The 22,562-nt window shown below is 23.8% G+C and overlaps 1 protein-coding gene across 1 annotated transcript in view; it reads right to left on the reverse strand.

The window, feature by feature from the left end:
- Positions 1-22,562, reverse strand: part of LOC145839286 (zinc finger MYM-type protein 6-like) — an 85,245-nt gene that overhangs the window by 9,191 nt on the left and 53,492 nt on the right. The window contains exon 3 of the mRNA XM_082946882.1: positions 11,387-12,587. Within this exon, the coding sequence (XP_082803008.1) occupies positions 11,387-12,587 (1,201 nt within the window). The remainder of the gene's footprint in view (positions 1-11,386; positions 12,588-22,562) is intronic.

The following is a 22,562-nucleotide window of genomic DNA, read 5'->3' on the forward strand; positions in this document are numbered from 1 at the left end:
ATGGCTTTAAATACTTTATAGTTTTAAACGTTTTAGATAAAACTTTAACCTTAAAAAACTAACTACAATTGACAAAGCAACAAAAAAAAATTTATGGTTTGGGATGTCATAAATTTTATTAATTAGTATTACGAAATTTTTTTTTTCGTTGTAAATTATAACTTTTGCAAAGTCTCTATATATGTTCTGTAAAGTTCAGTATTTATATATAATAATTTTAAATTTTCAGATAGTTGATATTTGTGTTCCTACATAATTTTGATGGCAGAAAAAAAGAATATCAAGCATGGTTTTGTTAAATTAGACTTAAGAAAAGTTTTAAGTTAAAAGTACCTTATAATTAAAAAAAACAATTATCATAATATAACTAAAAAAATTAAAAATAGTAAAGAAAAACTTTTTTTTCAGCCTTGATTGTATATGAATATTAAATTTGTCAAAAAAAATAATTTGTATTAGTTATGAACTGTTTTGTGTATTTTAGAACAAACAAATTTATAATTATAGAAGTAATTTTTGTCAGCACTAAAAACCGACAATTACTTGTTTAACAACTTAGCTAAACTGTATATTATAAGTAGTAGAGAGAGTGTAAACGAGTGGAAAACTTAAAAAAATATACATTGTAAACTAGGGCTTTAACTTTACAAAAACCTTTTAATTTTTAAAAGTTGATACTTTAAACTCTTTTTTAGTTATTTTTTTTTATTTCATAGTATTGACGTATTGACCTATTATTCAAAAACAAAACTATATTGTAAGCTTTGACTCAAATAAAGTTTTAACGAGTTGTATTATATTTCAAATCGAGTACGTATATTACTTTTTTGTTAACGAAAACAAACGTTTTTTATGTTTAAAAGAGATTATGATACCAGTACAATTTTAATAAAACCCTCTACGTTTAGTAGTAAAAAGTTATTCATGCCTCAACTAAAATTAAAAATAATTTGCGAAAATTGGCTCTCGTTATTTGATTTTTTTTTACTATATAAACATTGATTTTATCTTTTTTACGAAAGTTTATATCTAAATGACAGCTAGAACTTGAATAAAAATTGTAGCTAAATTAATAAAATATAGTTTTTTTTTGGTAAACGCAAAATTTATAGCAAAATTGTCCCTTAAAATATTTTATAATTTCAAGTTAAGTTGTAACTATTTTAGTCTTTATACTTTTTAGTAAAATATAAACTATATAAGAAAACAAAGACCTAATTTATTAGAAAAATGATTGTTGCGTTATTTAGTATAAATTATTTAGTCTTTTAGATAAAAATAAAACTGTAATCAGTAATATGACTTTAAATAATACTGAAGTATTTGTACTTGAAACTTAAATGCACAAGTTTATTAAGTATTTAGTCTTAGTCTTATTTAGTATTATTAAGTCTTTGAAATAAAATCAAAACTATTTAATAAGATATTTCATTAAAACTTAAATGTTTTTCAATTTTTTGTTGCAATTTTAAGCTTATTTAATATTTTTAGAATGAACTATATTCTTATTTAAAATAAGTTTATGATGTGAGGTAGAACTTTAATTTATCAAAAACTACTTTTGAATTTAAAAAAATAGTTTGAAAATTTAAGGAATTATATCTAAAACTTAAATAATGTTGTTATTTTTTATTATGTTTACATGACGATTCAATTTCCAACACACCAAATTATTTCAAAAACATTAAGATACCATACCTCAGAATTTCTATAATAAAAGTTAAAAATGCTTTTATTACTCTTTAAATACCTACAAACCGTTTTTTCTTTTTTCTAATATTATTTTAGCCTTTTAAAAGTTACTTAAAAAATTAAAGAAATTAGAAAGAGCTTGTACATATTAATAAGACATGCAGGCATTTTTTAAATACACATAACTTTTTGAGTACTGGTTGCCCTTTAAAAGTTATTTGTAAATTTCATTTCTAGAATTTAAACAGTAGTTCACTCCTTCATTATGAACATTTAGTATCTAGCAAACGATAAAAAACAAAAAATAAACTTGATATAGATAATTTAATTTTATTATAAACTTTTACAAGTTTTTCATGTTATGCTATGCTTTATTGTAATTATATTATAGTATTATGTTTTTTATTTTCATGATCTTTTGTTGAGTATTTCAATTAATTTTGCAAGTTCATAATGTAAATTTAAAGAAATTAGCACCTTAGATTAATAAATTACTTTAGGGACTCATATTTTTAATTTAGTTCAAATCAAAACAAACTCTAATTAACAAAATGCTATTAAAATTAGCTGTTAAAATTTGTTTATTGATCTTTAGGTAGAGTAATATCCTAACATCAAAAAGTTTTAACACTAGAATGTTAGAGTAATTTTGTTATACATAGAGCAAATTGTTTTAGTTGGTATATTATTTATAAAACTGTTTTTATATAGGATGTTAAGTACAAATATTCATAAGAAAAATTTAAAATATTTTACGATTAAATTGAATTAGTTTCAATCATTTATGTTTTACATAATTTTCAGTTTTTAAAAGTGTTAAATTAGTTAATTTCAACATAAAAGATGTTTTGAAAACTAGTAATTCTTTTAGAAGAATAACTAAAAGTTCTGAACTAATTCTATATAAGTAACCTTTAACAACGTTACAAGCATATATCAGAATAAAAAACTAATACATATTTTAGCAATTACTTGCTAATAAATTTATTATTATCCATTTATAGACACTACCCATTTAATTTTTTATTGAACATGTACTTATCGCTACCCTTTATACCCGAAATAGCCACTGAAAAGTGTGGTATACCTACTTGATGAAAACCATGGTGATTAATGTTTACAAATTTGAGAAATATTAATAGTGTATCATAAAACATATAATGATTAAATAACAAAAAATTTCAATTTTATGTTTTATGTTTCATGTTTTCCTTGTGTTAAGAGACTTTTGAAACAAAACGAAGATTTCTGATTTTGATAAAACTAGTAACTGAAGCTGAAACATAGTAGTGAAATATGTAATAACTTTAATTGAAAACTTAAGAAAAATATACTTCAATTATTAAAACAAACTATATAAAGCGACAAAAATTTTAGTTTAGTAAAAACAAGAATTTCAAAAAAATGTTATGTTTTTAATTTAACTTTTCAAGGTGATATTGTTATATAAGATAATTAACCAAATGTACATTATCAGTTGTTTATTCTAATTGATAATTTATATAAGTAAAAATGTTGCAAGTACTTTAGAGTAAAAAAATATATGTTTCAAAAACTACATTAAAGTGCTGTTTACTAAATATATATTTTTTCGTTTTTGAAAAAACAGTGCTTATTTTCTCTATAAATATTACAATTTCTTCTAATATACTAATTCTGCTTTTAAATCTGTTTTTCATATAGGAAAAAATTAAAATATTTTTTCTTAATTTTCTACTTTATTTAATTTAATTTAATTGCTTTACTTAATGACGCATTACCATTTTCAAATTAAAAATTATTTTACTTCAAACATTAAAATAAATGATTTAGTAATAATATTTTATTTGTTGTAAACTTTAAAAAAATTATATAAATTATCTTCTACTTGTATAAAAATTAATGTGCAATATAAGAAATACTTGTAACTAAAAATAATTTTGAAATTACAAATAACAATAGACATTATACTTTCGTCGCAAAAACTTGAAAAACTCTAGCAATGCGATGTATATTTTAGTCGCATAATTACAGCTTTATGTGGCGTTATAGTAAAAATCAAGCAATTAAACTTTGATGTTTTTTAAGTAAATAAATATGAAATTTCAGTGACATAAGCCAACTATTTTCTTCGAGGTTGAGAATTTTTATAGCATTGGATGAGGCTCATTTAAAAACTATTTTAAAGTTTCAATTAACGTCATTTCGCCTATCTACTATTTACTAAATAATATTAAGTGTTTGACATTACTTTAAATATTCATATCAAACGTTACCAAAAATTAAGAAATCGAGTAATTAAGTATGTAATGTAACTTTATATATTTGCATGTTTTTATTAACGATAAAACAATTGTGATGTTAGCTAGTTAGCTAATTTAGTCAACTTCCCATCAGGACTATATATTTTTCATATTATCTTATAATTGTTTTAAATAAATAAAATGACAACAAAATATGACAACTCTGTTAAAATTAAAGTAAAACTATGTTGATTTATGTCAGAGTTCGAATATGGATGAAGTCATTCTTTGGTTATTTTGGCAATTAGGAATACTAACAAATATAAACGTTATTTAAGTAAAATTCATTGGTAAAAATAACCAATATTAAATTTTTTTGTAATAAGAAATTTTTCAGGTACTTTTGAGTATAAATATATATATATCCAATACTACATTGACGTGCTGTTTACTAAATATTAATTCTATTATTATAAAAAAATACAGTGTTTTTTTTTTCCTGCAAATTCTAAAATTTTATTTTATTTGCTAAATCTGCAGAAGAAATAATTTTATTTATAAGAAAATGGTTCAAATACTTTTTTTTTTTACTTTGGTTAATGGTGCATTTTGATTTAAATTCGAAATGTTTGACATAAAATAATTTTTTAGACTTTTATATTCTTTTTTTTTATCGTTTTTTTCTCAACTTAAACTAATTGACTTTTCTACTTGCATAAAAATTATTTTTCAATTGAAAGAATAGTTGTAAATAAAATTAATGTAGAAGTTACAAATTACAACACACATTGTACTTTCGTCGCAAAAACTTTAAAACTCTAGCAATGCGATGTATTTTTAATCGCATAATTACAGCTTCTCGTGACGTTATAGTAAATAACGAACAGTCAAACTTTGATGTTTTTATGAATAAATAAAAATGAAATTTTGCTGACATATTCCCTTCATTTTGGCTCACTTTCTTCAATGATATTAATTTTTCTGGCCTCGGATGAGGCTTATAAAAAAACTGTTTTAAAGATTCCTTTAAGCTTCTTATCGCCTATTTACTAGATAATCTTTTTACTAGAAAAAAATAACTTACGTTGTACTGTAATTTTATATTTTTACATTTTATTTTATAAACAATCAAACAATTATGATGTTATCTACTTAATTTAGTCAACTATTCTTCAGGACTACAAGTTTTTTATACTCCTTTATGATCGCTTTTAACAAATAAAACTGATGAAAAACATGAAAACGCAACTAGATTTAAAGTAAAACTAAGTTTTTTTACGTCACAGTTCAAAAGTGGGTAGGTCTTTTGTAGGTTATTTTGGCTATTCGGAGCAAAAACTAATATAAATGTCATTTAAGTAGAAATCCTTGGTATTCACTTTTTGTTTAAAATAGTAAAATTATGACAACCCAAAGTGTTTTTAACATAAACAACCTCAAAGTTTTTAAATGATTCCTACTACAAAAGTCAAACCCCAATTCAATGGAAATTATTGTGAAAAGTGAAACAATGAACGTTCATTAGAAATAATAAAAAAAGTTAGCATAAATTTGTTTTTAAATAGTTTTAATAATTGGTTTTATAGTTTGGTTTAAAATAAAAAATACAAAAAAAAGCAACTCAAGTCAAGTTAACGCTCGTCAATGATTAGCTTATCACAAAGCTTGACGACATGCTCATTATCACATTGATGAAAAATATTATTTTATTTTTTGAAACTTTTGAATGTGGCTTAAAACTTAAATAATATTTTTTAATTTTAAGATAATGGACTTAACTTATTTTTTAATAATAAATCAAAAAAAAAATACAAGTCTCTCAAATAATAAAGAAAAAAATCATGAAAATGACATATTATACGATAATTAAATTAGTTCTAAATAAAAACTAAAGGTAAACATGTTATTTTAATGTTTACTAAATGTGAAGTGTAGTAATTAAGTTAGTGATATATCTAATTCAGTACGGGTCAAAAATGCACTAAAAAAAAATTGCCAGGGTTGATAATTTGCTCGAGGGGACAAAATTGCACGAGAGCCCCAAATTGCGGGACGACAATTTTGCACCAAGGATCAATTTTGAATGAGCTGCAATTTTGCACAGAGTGTCAGTTTTGCACGAGAGTAAAAATCTATAGAAAAAACTAAAAGATAAGTTAATAAAAAAAAAGCTACTGACCGTAATCAATTTGACGTAAAAAATTGTGTATTTTCATCGCATTATTTAGCACCTAGTGACGTCATACCAAAAAACACACAAACATAAACAATAGTTTACTATTCATATTTAAAATAATTTGTTTGAGATTAGTAAATAGTATTCTTACTCTAATAGAATTTTTATAGCCTTGGAAGAGGCTTATAAAGAGTGTTTTTAAAAGATTAAGGTTTTACCTATACAATTTTATTCGTTTTGCGTCTTTTGTACTTTGAGATAAATTTTTTAATAAGAACTTTAAGAAGTTTTATTCAAGTTACGATCATATTTTCCTAAAAGGTTTAAAAAAAATCTTGTTTAAGTGTTTAAAACAGTAAATCATTATTTATATTAGTAACATAGTTTTAACGTAGTAAATTTATGTAAATATTATTTAGCTGTTTGCAAAATAAAATAAACCAGAAAAGTAAACAATGTAGTTGGAGTGTTTTTTCGCACAACTTTAACATTATAATAACAATCACGAAATCACTTGAAGCATAAAATTAAAACTTTAATTCTTAAAGTTTTCACTCAAGCTAATCGCACAATTAAATTTTGTGTTTTTATGCGGAACTACATGATACAAACACTTTCTACAGTGTTGCTAATGGATTGATTTTAGTAGTTTACTAATGTTTTTTTAATTGATTACAATGTTATATTTTGGTTTATAACACTTAATTATATTTGTCGTTAGAGATTTTTTTAAACGTAGTTCTAAAGATATAAGCAGATCAAATTTATTTAAAATTATTTAAATTATATTATAATCCAGGGATTCAAAATAAGATCCAACTTTAAAAATTAAAATACTTTTCTTAACCACAAATCTTACTTTAATAAGGAAATTTTTGACAGCATTAATTAAAATTTCTATTTAGCTTGTATTTTCTGTATATTTTGTGTTTACAAATAGTTAAGATAAACTTTATTTACAAAACAGGTTTTGAAAAAAAAAAAGTTTATGAAAATTAGGAACAAGTTAAACTTAAACAGTTTTTAAACAGAATTTTAGCACATAAATAACATTAAAAACTTATAAACTTTATATAAAAATGCAATAGTTAATATAATATTCTACTTAAAAAAGTTACAAATGACATAGTTAGTTATTGTACATAAAAATGAACAAAAGGTTCTATAAACTTTATAATAAAATAGTGACATAATACGTTAAACTATGCTGTTACTTATTTATAATTTATGATATTGCGACAATAGCTTTTAATGGTCTCACAACTAGACAGCTAAATTAAAGGGTCAAAGAATATACATATTCCTAATTGCGTTGACTAGTTTTTGAATTTAGCCGAAAATAAAAATTAAAAAGAAAATCTTTAGTCCTTGACATGACTTGAACCGAAGTGGTGTGCGACTCAAATTACTGAAAGGTTTTTTTGTGCGCCAGGTTTTAAGACCAAACATTTTGAGCGCTTTTATTTGACGTTCAATAAACAATACAATAATAAAACTATGAATGCAACAAAAAGATCTGCTATTGCGGAACATTTGTTGAACAATCAGACAATCAGAAAAACTATGATTACTGTATTAAGTAGCTTGTATAAGTTTTAAAAATATTTTTTATATTTATTAAAAAATAAATTTTAATTTACTAAAACTAAAATTTTAAATTTAGTTATGAAATTAAATAATAAACTTAAAACTGTTTTAAAAAATTATATTCACTAGCAAGTTTACTAGTCTTACAGGAGTCGAATTTTTAATACAATTAAAACTGTACAAAAAAAGAAAAATCAAATTATTAAAGTTAAATATAGTTTGTAAATATTTTCAATCTTTAAAATACTTAAGTACTATTATAGCAAGAATAAACTCATATTTAAAATAAAATCAGAGCTAAAACCAGTAATATGGGCTTTGGAACAACTTAAAAATTATTGTAATCTAAAACCAAGTTGCACTAAAATATTAAATATTTAGCTTTTGTATTTTATTTAAAGCTCAAAACTCATAACAATATATTTAATTAACACATTGGTAAGAGTGTTTTATCTAAAACTTATCTTTAAAACTTAATATCAAACTTATATTTTGTAGCAGTAAAGTTTTCCTGAATTTACCTACAGTTATTAAATAAAAGTATAATTTGAACAAATAAATGCTTATATAACGCTTTATTTTAATTGTAGTTTATTCATAGAAACAAAGTAACTACATCTATATTATTACTTAAATTGTTTAAGGATGCCTATAAAAATATAGCAATGTTAAAAACTTTAACCTAAGTAGCTTACATTTTAATAACAAGATATATCTTTTATAGAATTGGAACTATGTAACGATGTACTGTATTGTTCATCATATTGTACATTTACCAATATAATCCCAGTTCCACTTACCAATATTTTTTTATATAACGTAATACATATGTTACATTATATAAATTTTTTTTAAAATATGGGTAATCTAGTGACTTTTTTGTTTTTATTAATATCAAGTAAGTGATAAATAAACGAAATTGTACAGTAAATGTTGTTGATCATACTTATCTATATTTTAATTTTTTTTCTTTAATTATTTTTACTTTTTTTGTTTTCGCCAGATTTATATTTTAAATCTTTTCAAAAAACCCGATTAGACTTTAGTGATACAAAAACTATCTAATCACAAACACTAACTTAACATTATAACATATATATAAACAGTAAGTTTTACGGAATTTAAAAAGAACGAAATTAAAAAGTGTATTTTATAAGACTGGGTGCACTCTTAATTTACCTTTTAGTCATCATATATTTAAATTTTTGAAGATTTAATAGTTCGAAGTGCAATTTTGATACCTATCTTTAACTATAAGTTTGCAATGTTATTACATCTTAAAAAGTATAAGAAATATAATTGCAATATGTTAAATATTCTGTAAAGCATAAAAGTAGAACAAAAAGTTTTAAAGCTTAAAATATACCATTATAGTTAGTAAAAAATTTTTATATCTAAGTATTTACTGTAAATATTGATTAACTTTTTAAAACTTGAGACGAATCTATTTTTAGTATAAAATTTAAACTTATTATTTAAACCCGTAAACTTGCTTATTCTGCTGTATTACAAAACTTTATAAATAAAAATTTTTATACAAATTGTTATTTTACAAAAGTCATTTTTGTTAATACAAAAGCTTCTTTTTTTTAAACTGTGTTTCACTCTGTTTAATGATAAAAATTTAAGAAAAAAAAGGTTTAAATACTTTTACAAATTTAAGGTTTAAACATTTTTTGTCACAAACCAATAATAAAATTGTTATTTTGCTAATGTATAGTTTATTTCTTAATTAAAAATAGTTTCAGAGCATGAAATGTTACTTTGTTTTTAAATATTACTTTATTACATGAATCAATTAATTGATATGTTATTTATTGTTAGCTATCAAATACTTTATTTATTTACAAAATTTGTAGTAACTTTGGTTTAAGTTGTTTAATGATGAAACTATTATTTTGCTGATTAAAAGTTAACTTGTTTCTATATAATAATTTCAAAACAGGAAATATAACTATTATATTCTATTAAAACTTTTATTAATCACGTAGGTACGAAATAAAGTGATGAAAATTTAGAAAAATAATTTTTATACTAAATTTCCATGTAAGAACGTTATGCTTAAGCTATATTAATTTAATGATATTTCAGTAAACTGATATAAAACTAAGTAAGTGCAACAAAAATTTATTTTAATTATTACGATAATACGCTTATAATTTGACACTAAATTGTAGTCGGCAAATTATTTGTTACTTAAGAATAAGCTTTTTAAGATAGCAGTAAAACTTAGATAACAATTAAGGCAGTGTTTTCCAATTTTTTTTTAAAGGCCCCTAAACAGAAATTTAAAAAGCTAGGGCCCCCTCAAGCAAAATTACTCAAAAGCGATCATTTAAAACGCCTAAGACTATTTTATGTTTTGTGTTTTATCATCAACCCCAACTGAGTAACTTCTGCATATATGGCCAACTAAATTCATTTCATGACCCATTTATAAACACTGATACAGAGTGTTCTAATTAAAGGTACTAAAAGTTAAAGTACTTTTTACAGTATCTAGTATAGTAGCAATTAATATATGACATCATCCTACTGATTGTACTGTTTGCACAAAATTCATTAAGCACTTTCTAAAAATGAATTTATTGCAGTTTCTTTACTTATCTAAACTTAGTGAAACTTGTGCAAATACTATTTTATCAAACAAGTTTAAAATCTAAGGCAGTGCTTCTGAACCTTTTTCTAGTGGCGGAACCCTTTTCCAAATTTCAACTTTTCCGCGGAACCCCTAATTTAGTTTTACATAAAACGTTTAATATAATATTTCCTGCAAAAAACAAAAGAATTTCAGTGAAAAACGATTTTTTTTTAAACTATATCATTGTTAGAAATCATACCAATTGTAATAGTATTAAGTCGAGTCAAACTCAAAGTGCGCCAGAGGCAATAGGTATTTTCTGATTCTATAATAAATAAACGAAAACAAACATGATTAACTGCAACGTCATAAAAATCTTTCATTGCATAATAAAAACAAAATGAGAGCTACAAACAATAACGAAATGAACATGAACCTAATCGAATTCACAGATTATTGTAGTAAACGGGTAAGATGCCTAACGAAAAATAAGTAAAAAACATTTAGTGCGAAGCTTGAACTTGTCTCTTAGCAACAAGCATGTCAATGCGCGGCTGGATTTCGGATAGACTGAGACGGAGACAGGCAAATAAGGTTGGAGTGAGCATACAGTTCCTTTGCTTCGTTCTAATGTTTTTTCACATGCTAAAAGCCGGACTAGCAAAGATAAGTGGTGATGAATGGTAAAAGAAGTTTTACTGCACGCTTTGCTAAGACCGGGGTACTCTGAAATTGCACATATCCAAAAATCTTAAAGCTCATTCCATTTGAAACTCAATTTTAAATTGCTATCTTCAGATAGTTGCAGCAACTCGTTTTCTGTATCTGTAGGAAGATTCACTTCTTCTGAAGCAATATCACACATAAAAGGATTCAAAATCCATAAATTTCCGATGCGAACATCTTCAGGAAAATAATGTTGAACCTTTATAGACAAAAGATCAATGTGGTTGTATATTTCGTCAGAGAAGTTGAATTCTATGCATTTTCATGGGCCTCATCAAACCGGTGAAACATCGCAAAATTACGATTGCTAACCTTTTTCTTCCAAAATTTAATTCTATTTTTAAACGTCTTAATCTTGTCTGTCATGACAAAAATGGATTTTTGCTTCCCTTGCATGCTTACGTTCAAAGCGTTTAATTCTTCGATAATATCAGTGAGATAAATTAGCCTGGCCAAAAAAACATCATCTTCAAAGAACTTCACTAATTCTGAGCATTCATCTTTAAGAAAGGTGAACACCTGCTTCTTTAATTCAACGTGACGAACCAGTGTCAACCCCTTCGACAGCCAGCGAACTTCGTTGTGAAAAAGAAGTCGCAGATGGTCAGCATCTAAACTTTTACATAGGTCTTTGAAACATCTGGCCTTTGTGTCACTTTTCTTTATAAAATTAACAGTTTTAATCGACGCTGAGAGAACTTCTTGTAAACAAGAAGAAAGATGTTTTGTTGCCAAATTTTCTCTATGTAAAAAACAATGTATCCATTTAGCTTTAACTGCTTTATCCTTCATTTTCCTCACTACACCATTTTTGGACCCAGTCATAGACGCTGCACCGTCAGTACAAATGTCGACACATTCATTCCACTCTAAACCCTTGCTGATGAAATAATTTTTGACACATTTCATTACTTCAACAGAAGTTGATTTTGTGGGTAATTCTCCACAAAATAATATATCTTTGTTGAATCTTTCCTGCCCACAATATCTAAAAAAAACAAGTAACAAGCCTTTGCCGCTTACGTCAGTGGATTTGTCTAGTTGCACAGCATAAAATAGACTGACTTTTAATTTCTCCAGTAGTTGATGCTCTGTATCACTAGCCATTTCCATGACCCTGGATTGGATGGTGTCATTAGACAGAGGAATTGTTCTAAGTTTTTTAACAACTACTTTTAATACAACATCCTCACACAGATCAATAGTGAAAGGAAGGGCAAACTCCTTAGCAATAGTGAAAGCCTTCTTGCATATCCCAATTCTCAATGCTCCCTTATAACTTGCCTTTAAAATTGAGGTGGAAGGGTTGACGGTTGATTTCAAAGCATTTTTTTGCAAGAATAAGGCATGTGCCTTCTTTTTAAAATAGTCAAATTTTTTAGACTTACTGTCCTTATGGAATGCATCTTGGTGCCTTCTCAGTTTTGCTAGTGCTAATGATGAATTTGCCAACACTTTGTTACAACCAACCTCAACACATTGACCTTTCTGTTCTCGTCCACTTTCAATCACCACAAAACCATACTGCAGATACTCATCATTAAACTTTCTAATTTTACCTTTACATGAACTACTACCAACATCTTCACTATCGTCATACTTTCTTTTTTAAAATCTATCCATGCTAAAATAGTATATAAAATAAGTTTGAAAAAAGTAAAACATTCCATTTGGTTATTTCAAAATAAGAATACTTCTAATACTGATTATAAAACTTAAAATATCGAATTTTTAAAAGTTGGTTTTGACCAAGGAAGAAAAAGTAAACCTTAATAAACAACGTAAAAGTTCATAAACACATTTTTAAATTTCCGAGAAAATTGACTTTGAAAAATGTACGGTCCATACGTTTGTATTGGAAACTTTTTACAAAAAATACAATATCTCAAAACTTAAACGAAATTTTTAAATTCTATAAAAACTGGCTTGTAGTTTATACTTAAAGCTTTCATATAAGAGTCAATGTTATTTTTTGTAAAAAATAATCATGGACATTTTTTATCATGTAAGTCTGAAAAAACAATTTCAATTTCTGTTAAAATTTTATAGGCCTGGCCAGATTTTTTTTAAATTATAGTAACATTTTTTAAGTAAAAAATAAGCTTTTATACATATTAGATTTTAAATCAAGCTAATAGACATCTTTTTAAACATTTTTACAGCATCCGAAACAATATAATATACCAGAAATAAGTTTCTGATAAAGATTTTTTGTTTAGTTATATTGTGTAAACATTTAGAATTTGTTTTGATTGCTTCTTCATTGTTTGCTTTAGTGATAATACCAGTATTTTCATGAATTCACTAAAAATAAAAATTCAAAAAAATTTGCAAAAATTTGCGCAACCAGGACACCTATTAATAATGAATACCCATTAAAAGTCCTACCGCTAGATACACACTAAGCAGATCAATGAATGCTATAATTATATATGTTTGCCATTTTATGTGTTCTATTTTTTTTGAAGTTTTATGATTTATGTTTTTTTTTCTTCAAATTTTTTTTTTAAATCGAAAGGCTTCGCGGAACCCCTGAGAAGCGTCGCGGAACCCTAGGGTTCCGCGGAACCCCATTTCAGAAGCACTGATCTAAGGTGTTTTTTTTTCTAACTCTTAAAACTTACAGTTGTTTGTCATTTACAAAGTGTCTAACATTTAAGTAGGAACTTATGAAAAAATAAAATACAGACTACATGCTTTAACTGACTTATAAAGTTTTATTGAAACCAAAGTTTTATTATACTTGAACTTCAAATTAATTAACTACATGTATACATATTCTAAACTATACTTTTCTTTTAAAAAGACATGTTTACCTATAAACAGTACACTTTTAAAAGTTTCTTAAAAAATCATGCATATAAAAAATACTTTGGTTTGTTTAATATGATATTAAATTTTAAAAATAAAAATAAATTTGAGTATTAAATTTCATAACCGTAACTTAAACATTTCATTTGGGTAATTTCGAAAACTTCTAAAGCTATATTCACTAATAGTTTTCTAGAATGTTTTAAAAAATAAACAAATGAAAATTTTAAAGATTTTTGTATATTTATTCAACTGTGTTGAATTTTCTTTTTAATCTAGCTTAATGCGTTTAAACAGTTTTATATTTTAATCAAAATACTTCTATTGTTTTTTTTTCAAATAGAGTTCTTAGCACTTTTTTGAATACGTAATGCTTTTTTTTTAATTACTTTTTTGAATGTTGTACTTCTTTCGGAACTAAGTAACAGCTTATTACAAGCGGCTTTAGTAAAATATAAAATAAAACTAAAGTAAATCTATAATATTCTACACTAAAGTATAAACAGCGAGACAAAACTTTAGGCAAGACTATAACAAATTGTGATAAAAATATTGCATAGGTACGTACGTAAGCATATTTTTATTCCTTAAAATAAAATTTAAATAGACTTGATATTAAATTAATTGTATCTTTTGAAAACAAATTTCTCAGAGCACTAGTAATTTTAAACAATTGATTTTTAATTTTTTTTCATTTGCTGCGTTAATGTTAAATTTTAAAGCTTTTAAAGCTTTTACTAAAATAATTTCTAATCTTTAGATTTTATTAATGAAAACATGTACACTTTTTTAAATTAAATAAAGTGAGATTATCAGTTGAATAAAATTTTATTCGAATAAAATATATTTAGTCTAAAACTATAAGAATAAAAGTATCATTGACAGTTTTGAAACAGAAATGTCTAAAACCGCACTATTTATTTTTATATTTTGTTTTATAGTTTTCATCATCTTATACTATACTAATAATTGTAAGCTTTTAATTTAAAAAGATAAGAGTTAGAAATACGTATATTTTGTAATCAATTTACTGTTTTTAAAATTCTCCAATAAACTTTTTACTGCAACTAGTAATAATTTTAACAATTTTCATTTTTATTTTAAACTCTATACACTTTACAACTAAATTAGTGCGAATAGTGTATAATGTTTTTAGCTACTTGAAGTAATTATATTCAATTAAAAGTCAAATATTTACTGTTTTCAACTCTTAAAACAAAAAAGTTAAAAGTATACAATTTAAAAAATAATATTTAAGTAGAGTGTTTTAAGCTAATATTGTTTAAACCAGATAATTTTTATTGATTCTCTTGTTACATCATAACTATCATGTAAAACATAGTGTAATTTTTCTATGATGCTAGAAACACTAATATTGATTGAGTAAAACTTGTGTAAAAATCAGCGATAGTATAAACAGATAAAAATTTAAATGATTAAGCTATCGAACTGAGCAAAAACTTCTTATCATCCATGCTCTTAAGTAGCAGTGAAAATTACAATAAAAATATTTCTAAAAGGAGTAAGTATTCTCAATTCGATTTTTCATACTAAGTTTCAGCTTGAGATAGTTGGAAAAAAGTTCTCTTTTGTAATTTAATTTGTTTTTATCATTTAAAATTTGTTTCTTACTAAGCATCGAGTAGTTAAAAAAAACTTATTAAATTAACTGTTTTAGATTTTTTATCAAACAAATAGGTTTTATTTGTACGTTATAATCACGTCTATAAAGCTATAGAAGTAATTTTGGTTTGTAGTGTAGCCTAAAAGTTTTTTTTTATAACATGCTAGACTACTTCAGAACTTTAAAGTAAGAAATTATAAGTTGAAATAGTAGTATACTAATGTTTTTCTTCCTGAAGATTGTTTTTTCTTGTTAAATAAGTTGTACTTTAATTTTTATAAACATTTGTTATATAGTTTTTTTCTTTTCCTTTGATTTCTATATCTCTTGATTATATTAAAAATAGCTTAATAAAAAAGAACAATTTAAAACATAAAATCGATGATAATTTTGTTTTAGTTAAGTCAAATAGTACTGTGTTTTGTGTAAAGTATAGTTTAGTTATAGTTTTTTTTTTTACTTTTACGTATCATTTGAGGTTGTATTTTTTATTTATATCAATACTAAGCTTATAACATATAGTGTTTTTCTTACAGCCTTAAGTTTAGTTTTTTTACTGATTAGTTAAATTTAACAGCATATAGATGTAATTTAAAAAAAATATGTATAGAAAACTATTAATTTAATGGTAATAAAACAATTACAATATAAATTAAAATTATATATAAAATACTTACTATTTAAAAAAATATTAAAATAATTTTTTCTTTGTATGTCAATATTCTATAACTTTTAATAACTTCTTTAAAATATAAGTCTAATAAAATATTCATATCTACAACTCAAGAGAGTTTTACAAAGTTATATTTAAAAAATATTCTCGCTCTTTATTTCTAAAATTCTCTTATAATATACAACATAATTTTTAAAAGTTATGAAGCTGTTTATAATTATCAAATTTCTTTAAAAACATTGATTTTAAATAATTTAACCGAAAACAAGTAAAAATCAATAACAGTGTCATGAGACTTTTTCAATAATAATTTTTTTATACTAAAGTTAAATGATAGTGACTTTGTTTCAATTTTGTTTCACATTTTAAAATGTTTCTATAAACATATACAAAGTAATAAATAAAAAAATTTTCAAAATTTTCCATGTTGTTGTCAACGTTAAAACTAAAATTAAAATTTAAATTCATGAAAAGGCACATTTTTTGTTTATAATTTAAGAAATTAAATAATTCAGGCTAAATCCTAAAACAAGTTTTTTTTATGTAAAATATCTAGGATAATTAAATAATATAAATAAAACTAAATGATCTTACTAAATATGTATTTTGAGTTGTTAGGATTTTGATAAAAAAAGATGTTTTATAACACTTTTAATGATATATTCAAACCTATTTTTGAGCTATTTCCGCTTACGAAGAATATATGTTTATCTATTTGATACTTCCTAGAACTTTAAGGTTAATTTTATTTTAGTTGAATTTGTTATCTTATCAAATGTTGACACACATACTACACACCTACAAAATAATTGAAACTATTTTATGGTCGAAAGCTCTCTTTTTATTTTGTATGTTGAAAATCTAACTAGTTTCATTATTATTTATATATAGTACGGTATTCTAAGTTTATAAAAAATCATCTTAAAGTATCGTTTACGTAAAATAAATTAAATCATTAGTAAAATTAATATGATAAAAGAAACTATCAACCATGTTTTTACAGAAACAACTAAAAAATATGATTGCAAATATAAGAAATTCAATTGTGTTCGCCTTCCAGTTTTATTTTTACTTTTTGTCGCTAGTTTTTGGTGTGCACAATTTATGCTCAAATAATTGGGTTGTAACTAACGAAGGAGACACAGTTGGTCTGTTCAAAACTTGTGTCAACAGTAATGGTTTTGAAAAATGTCGGCAATGGCCATCGTATCAAGATCGCAATAGTTAGTTTAATTAAAGTTTTGTACTACAACATATATATATAAGTTTATTAAAATAATAATTAATTTTTTTTATAAGCTGAGATGACCTTATTTAATTGCTCATTTTACCTACAATACTTAAACTAAATACTGTTTTTTACATACTTACTTAAACTCTTGTGTTATTTTTTAGTATATTATAATTAGTTATGTATTAAATATTTTTAACAAATTACTAATTAAAGTACTAAACATGGTTTCACTCTAAAAAACTTTTTGAAAGATAATCAAAAGTTGTTTATCAATATTTTAAACTTTTTTGGAAAATAATCAAATAAAATACAAGCATTATTTAAAACTAAATAAATTATCATTATTCTTATTAGTTTGAGCTTATATATACTTTAAAAAATAGAAACTGTGTTTTTTTTTAGTTACATAACTAAAAAAATAACATTTAAGTTTCTAGGTTGTGAAACATTTTGCACTTCAACAGTTTTTATTAATTATAGTATAAAAATAATCCAACAGCATACAGAACAGCGCAAGCATCTTTGGTTTTATCGCCAGTTTTCGCTTTTTTTGGATTTGTAGCTTTAGTTAAAACATGTTTGGAGGTCTCTAAAGAAAATAATAGCGACAAATATAAAGGAGATTTAGTAATAGCAACTTGTTTGTATGTTTTGGCAAGTCTGTTGTTCTAACGCTGTTGGTTATGTAGTCTATTTATAATTTTAGTTTAAAATTAATATTACCAAAACTTGTAAGAAATTTTAAAGTATTTAGTTTCTTAATGATATACTTTATTGCACAAGATTATGCACTGTGCTTTATACTGATAATCGAAACACAGTAAAAGTTTTTTTACAAGTATTATAAAAACAGTAAATGCTAAAGAAACAAATATTTGAAACTAGACTAAAACCGTTTTCATACTTTGATTGCTCATTAATAATGATTCAAACCTTTTATGTAAATGTAAATTTGTAAACCTATTTGTAGCTGTACACACTAAAACTTTCTAATTTTATTAGAACTTTGTGATTTTATTAGAGCTTTGCCTTAATAAGAAACTTATTAAGCTTAGTAATAATATTAAAAATTAATACTTATCACTACTATACAGCTCTATTCAACGTGAACGGCTTAGCTCTTTGGGCATATAAGTCTTGTAAATACAGTAAAATAACTACTGGAGCTGAATGTAGTGTACATATTTGGAAGTTTAGTTTTTATTCAGGTTGTTCACTAGTTTTTTTTTTTTGTATTTTATAATCATGATTTACTCGAAGGTGAACATATGAAACTTGGCTTTTTTTTCAAGTTATTTTTTCTACTGAAATAAGTTTATTTATATTTTTGAATGTTTAAAAAACCTGATCTGTCTACATTTATTATAACTGATCAAAACACGGTAACGATATTTTGATAGATAATTATTTTCAAAAGTTTGTTCGAGTTACTTAATTTACTTTCTAAATTTTATCTTGTTTATCTATCTAACGTTTAAAACTATGATTAATGTTTATTCTTCAATTAAATTTTTTAGTTTGAATTATTTTCTTTATAGTGTTAATTAAATTTCTTACAATACTACTTTTGTAAACAGAATGTATATTTTCACACAGCTTAGCATCTCAGTTTTACAAACTTAAACAACATAACAGTTTACATTATTTATACTCTAAAAATACATAATAGTTATTTCACTAGCTTAAGGTTTGGTTAAATTAGTTAACATAATAAGTTATAGATAAGCGGTAAAAAGTAAAATATAATCTGAAACCAATCTGATATTTTACAAAAATATTTTCAACAGGCGTAGTATCAACAGTATTGTTATTCATTTGTGGATTTGGAACTTTCATAACGTATATGTTTAAAAAATAAACATACTGGACTATTTTCTGTTTCAATTCATGTTCTTTATTTCTATCTTATTTATCAACACATTCAATATCATTACGTACTTATATTTTACTTACATTTCACTTAATCTTTACAACTTTTTTAAATAATATTTGGTTTACATTATGACGTAAGAAATTATGCTTTTTACACATAGTTTAAATATATTGGAATTGAAATTTGTTATTTTAATAATAAAAGTTTTTGAATCAAACTATTATAAGAAAAAAAAACAAAGCTTTTTAAAAAAATAAAACTTTTATTTTTGTTTCTTAATTTGTATTATTGTATACTATTGTAATGCCATAGGTTAATAAAACATTTACTTTCTTTGTTGAAAAATATTAAATATTTTAACTAAATACAGAAATGATACAATGCCCAGTAACATTAGATAAAATGCCAAGATAAAATAATTGTTGATTTACCAACTAGAAAGTTAGCATTTAAAAAAAATATACAAGTCTTTTGTTTTATTTATCTTCTGTTATAAACAGGTTTTGTTAATAAATTTTTCAAAAAATAGCAATCATTGTAAATACGAGAAAAAAATCGTTTTAAATATATTTTTTACAAACGTTCTTTTTTTTCGTAATTTTCTTTTTAGCTTATAGTGTTTCTTTAGACTTTTAGTGTTTCAATTATATATTTTTTGTGTACTCTATCATCCTTAATCTAATAGAAACTTTCATAAAAACTTGTACAACTAAAAATAACAACTGTTTAAAACTTTCAATATAATAAAGGTGTTATTCGTTTTAATGAAAGCACTTATCAATGAAAGCTTAAAAAAGAATTTGAAATGTTTACATTTTTTATTTCAAAACTAGTGTTTACATTTTATTTTAAACTGTTGACAAGATTTATTTTTGTTAAACACATTGCTTTTATAAATATTTTTCTATAGTTAAAGGTGTTCTAATGCTTTAAAAATATTACTTGTTTTTTGTGCCATACTTTTAATTCATAAAGAACTAAGCAATAAGTATTAATTAAACATTGTAATTTGAACTATACAAGTATTTGCAATAAAACTAATAAACGACTTTAAATAGGAGTTACTAATTATGTTTGCAAATAAATCAGCTCCAATTGTTTTCGCTTTTCTTTTGTACTTTAATTTTTTATCGCTAGTTTTTGGTGTGTACAATTTATTAACAAACGACTGGGTATCAATGAAAGATGGTTACGTATATTTTGGTCTCTTCAAAGTTTGTGAAAACGATATTGTTCCACATTGTCATTTATGGTCGTCAAACCCTCAAACTTATGGTTAGTTGGCTCGTATAGTTCAAAAATGTTACAGATTTTAGTTATTTTAACAAATTTATTGTTGAAAATATAAACATACAAAATAAAATAACAAATATTGTATTCAACCAGAATTGTCTGTTTAATATAATTGTCTGTAAACATGTTTTTGAGACTATTGTATAAAGCTGTTGAGCAATATTTAGAAAACTAAAAATTGAGTTAACATGCAATATATTGTTTTATAATTGAGCAGATGTCTAAACATAAATATTTTTTATTGTTTAATAATAAAGTTAGTTTTTCATGCTACAATATACTAAAATCCAAAAACTTTGTTATTTACTAGTTTTAATAGTAATTCTTTTTTGTTAGTTCTGTAAAAGTCAATATTAATTTAATGTATCTTTTTTGTGTAATATTTTTTAAGCTATCAGTTAAGCTTGAAAGTTATTAAATGTGTTTTAAAATTTTAAAAAATATTACAAAGCTGACGGAATATCAAGTTTTGGAAATTTATTTTTAACTTAAAAGCCAAAAGTTTAATGTGTTAAAAGTTTTGAAAATAAACAAATTGTTGTTAACTTTGTCAAACTTTAACGGTATATAACTAATAAAACGAATTTTTGAAGCTTTATAATTTACAAAACAATTAAAAAACTACAAAAGTAACAAAACAAAAACTACACTTTTTAGAAGAAACTTATTATCTGATGTTAATTTTTTGGAAAACTTTAACAGTTTTCAAAGCAGCACAGTTGCTGATGATTTTATCGCCAATAGTCGCGTTTTTTAGCTTCATAGCTTTAGTTATAACATGTTGGAAGCTGTCTAAGGGAACTAAGTTCAAAGGGTTTAACAGAGGATTATTTATAACAACCTTTTGCTTTTTTCTTGTTGGAGGTATTTTTAATTGTTTGTTTTTTGTAGATTATACTTTTAGTTGCAGTATAACTATATTTTGTATATACTTGAACAAAACTATAGATTCTTAATCAAACACGTTGCAAAACATTTAGCTGCTTTACCAAAAGTATTTTTCATAAAAGTGGTGTTTAAATAGTAACATAAATAAGAATTACAAGAATATAATATTGTTCTAGTTGCTTTGAAATATTTTTAAAAGTTATGTAAAAAACTAAAATGTAGGCTTAGTATAACCTTAGCTATATCAAACGTTTTTATATAAGGGAGCGGGTAAGAATCGCACGCCGTCAATGTTGCATAGTGTGTCATTTTAGCAAGATGCGTCACTTCAGTACGGCGTCATTTTAGCACGGTGCGTCTCTTTAGCAAAAATGTTGTTTTTGCACCGTTTTTTGATCTTTTATATTGCTTGGAGTGTCTTTTTTTTTCTAAATGAGCGTAATTTTTGCACAAACCAAATCTTTTTATACCTTCATTTAATTTTAGATTTTTTATTAATATCTATTTATTAATATTTTTATATTAATAAATAATTATTTAATCATTAATTTTTATTTATACCAATAATTTTTAAAATGTAGTACTAAAATATTTGACTGTAGTACAAAATTACAACGGTGTAAAAGTATATATGGCAATGTTCAATGAACAACATAACTAAAAAGATTAATCAAACACTAATTTTCTTTCACAAATCTTAACTAGCTTTACTGCGATAAATATAAAAACAAACTATTGATTAATTCAAGTTATTATTTAGCTTTGTAAAGTTAAAATATTACAATTTTTTAAGCCAAGTTAAATTTAGTTTTGTTATTAAATTTCTAATAAGATAATTTCAATTTTTGGTATTAACTGTTTAACAAAACCCTTACTTTGATGTTTCAAAACTTAAGTAGTTTGATGCATTTTCTTAAAATACTTAAATATCCAAGTTCATGGTACAAAAGTTAAAAAATCTTAATGTTTGTTTTTTTTTTTTACGTTTCACGGCTATTTATGTATATTAGTGTACTTAAACAATTGCTTATAATAAAAATGTTGTAAAAATAGTAAAACTAAAACCAAAAATGTTATATTTTTGTTTTGTTTGATAATTTTTTTAACTAAAATTTAATCAACGCTTTTTATTAAATCACTGAAACTTATATTTTATTTATTATATTATAATTATATTTATTA

This window comes from Thalia democratica, chromosome 6 (assembly GCF_965202585.1).
Source record: "Thalia democratica chromosome 6, ktThaDemo2.hap1.1, whole genome shotgun sequence".
Classification (NCBI taxonomy): domain Eukaryota; kingdom Metazoa; phylum Chordata; class Thaliacea; order Salpida; family Salpidae; genus Thalia; species Thalia democratica.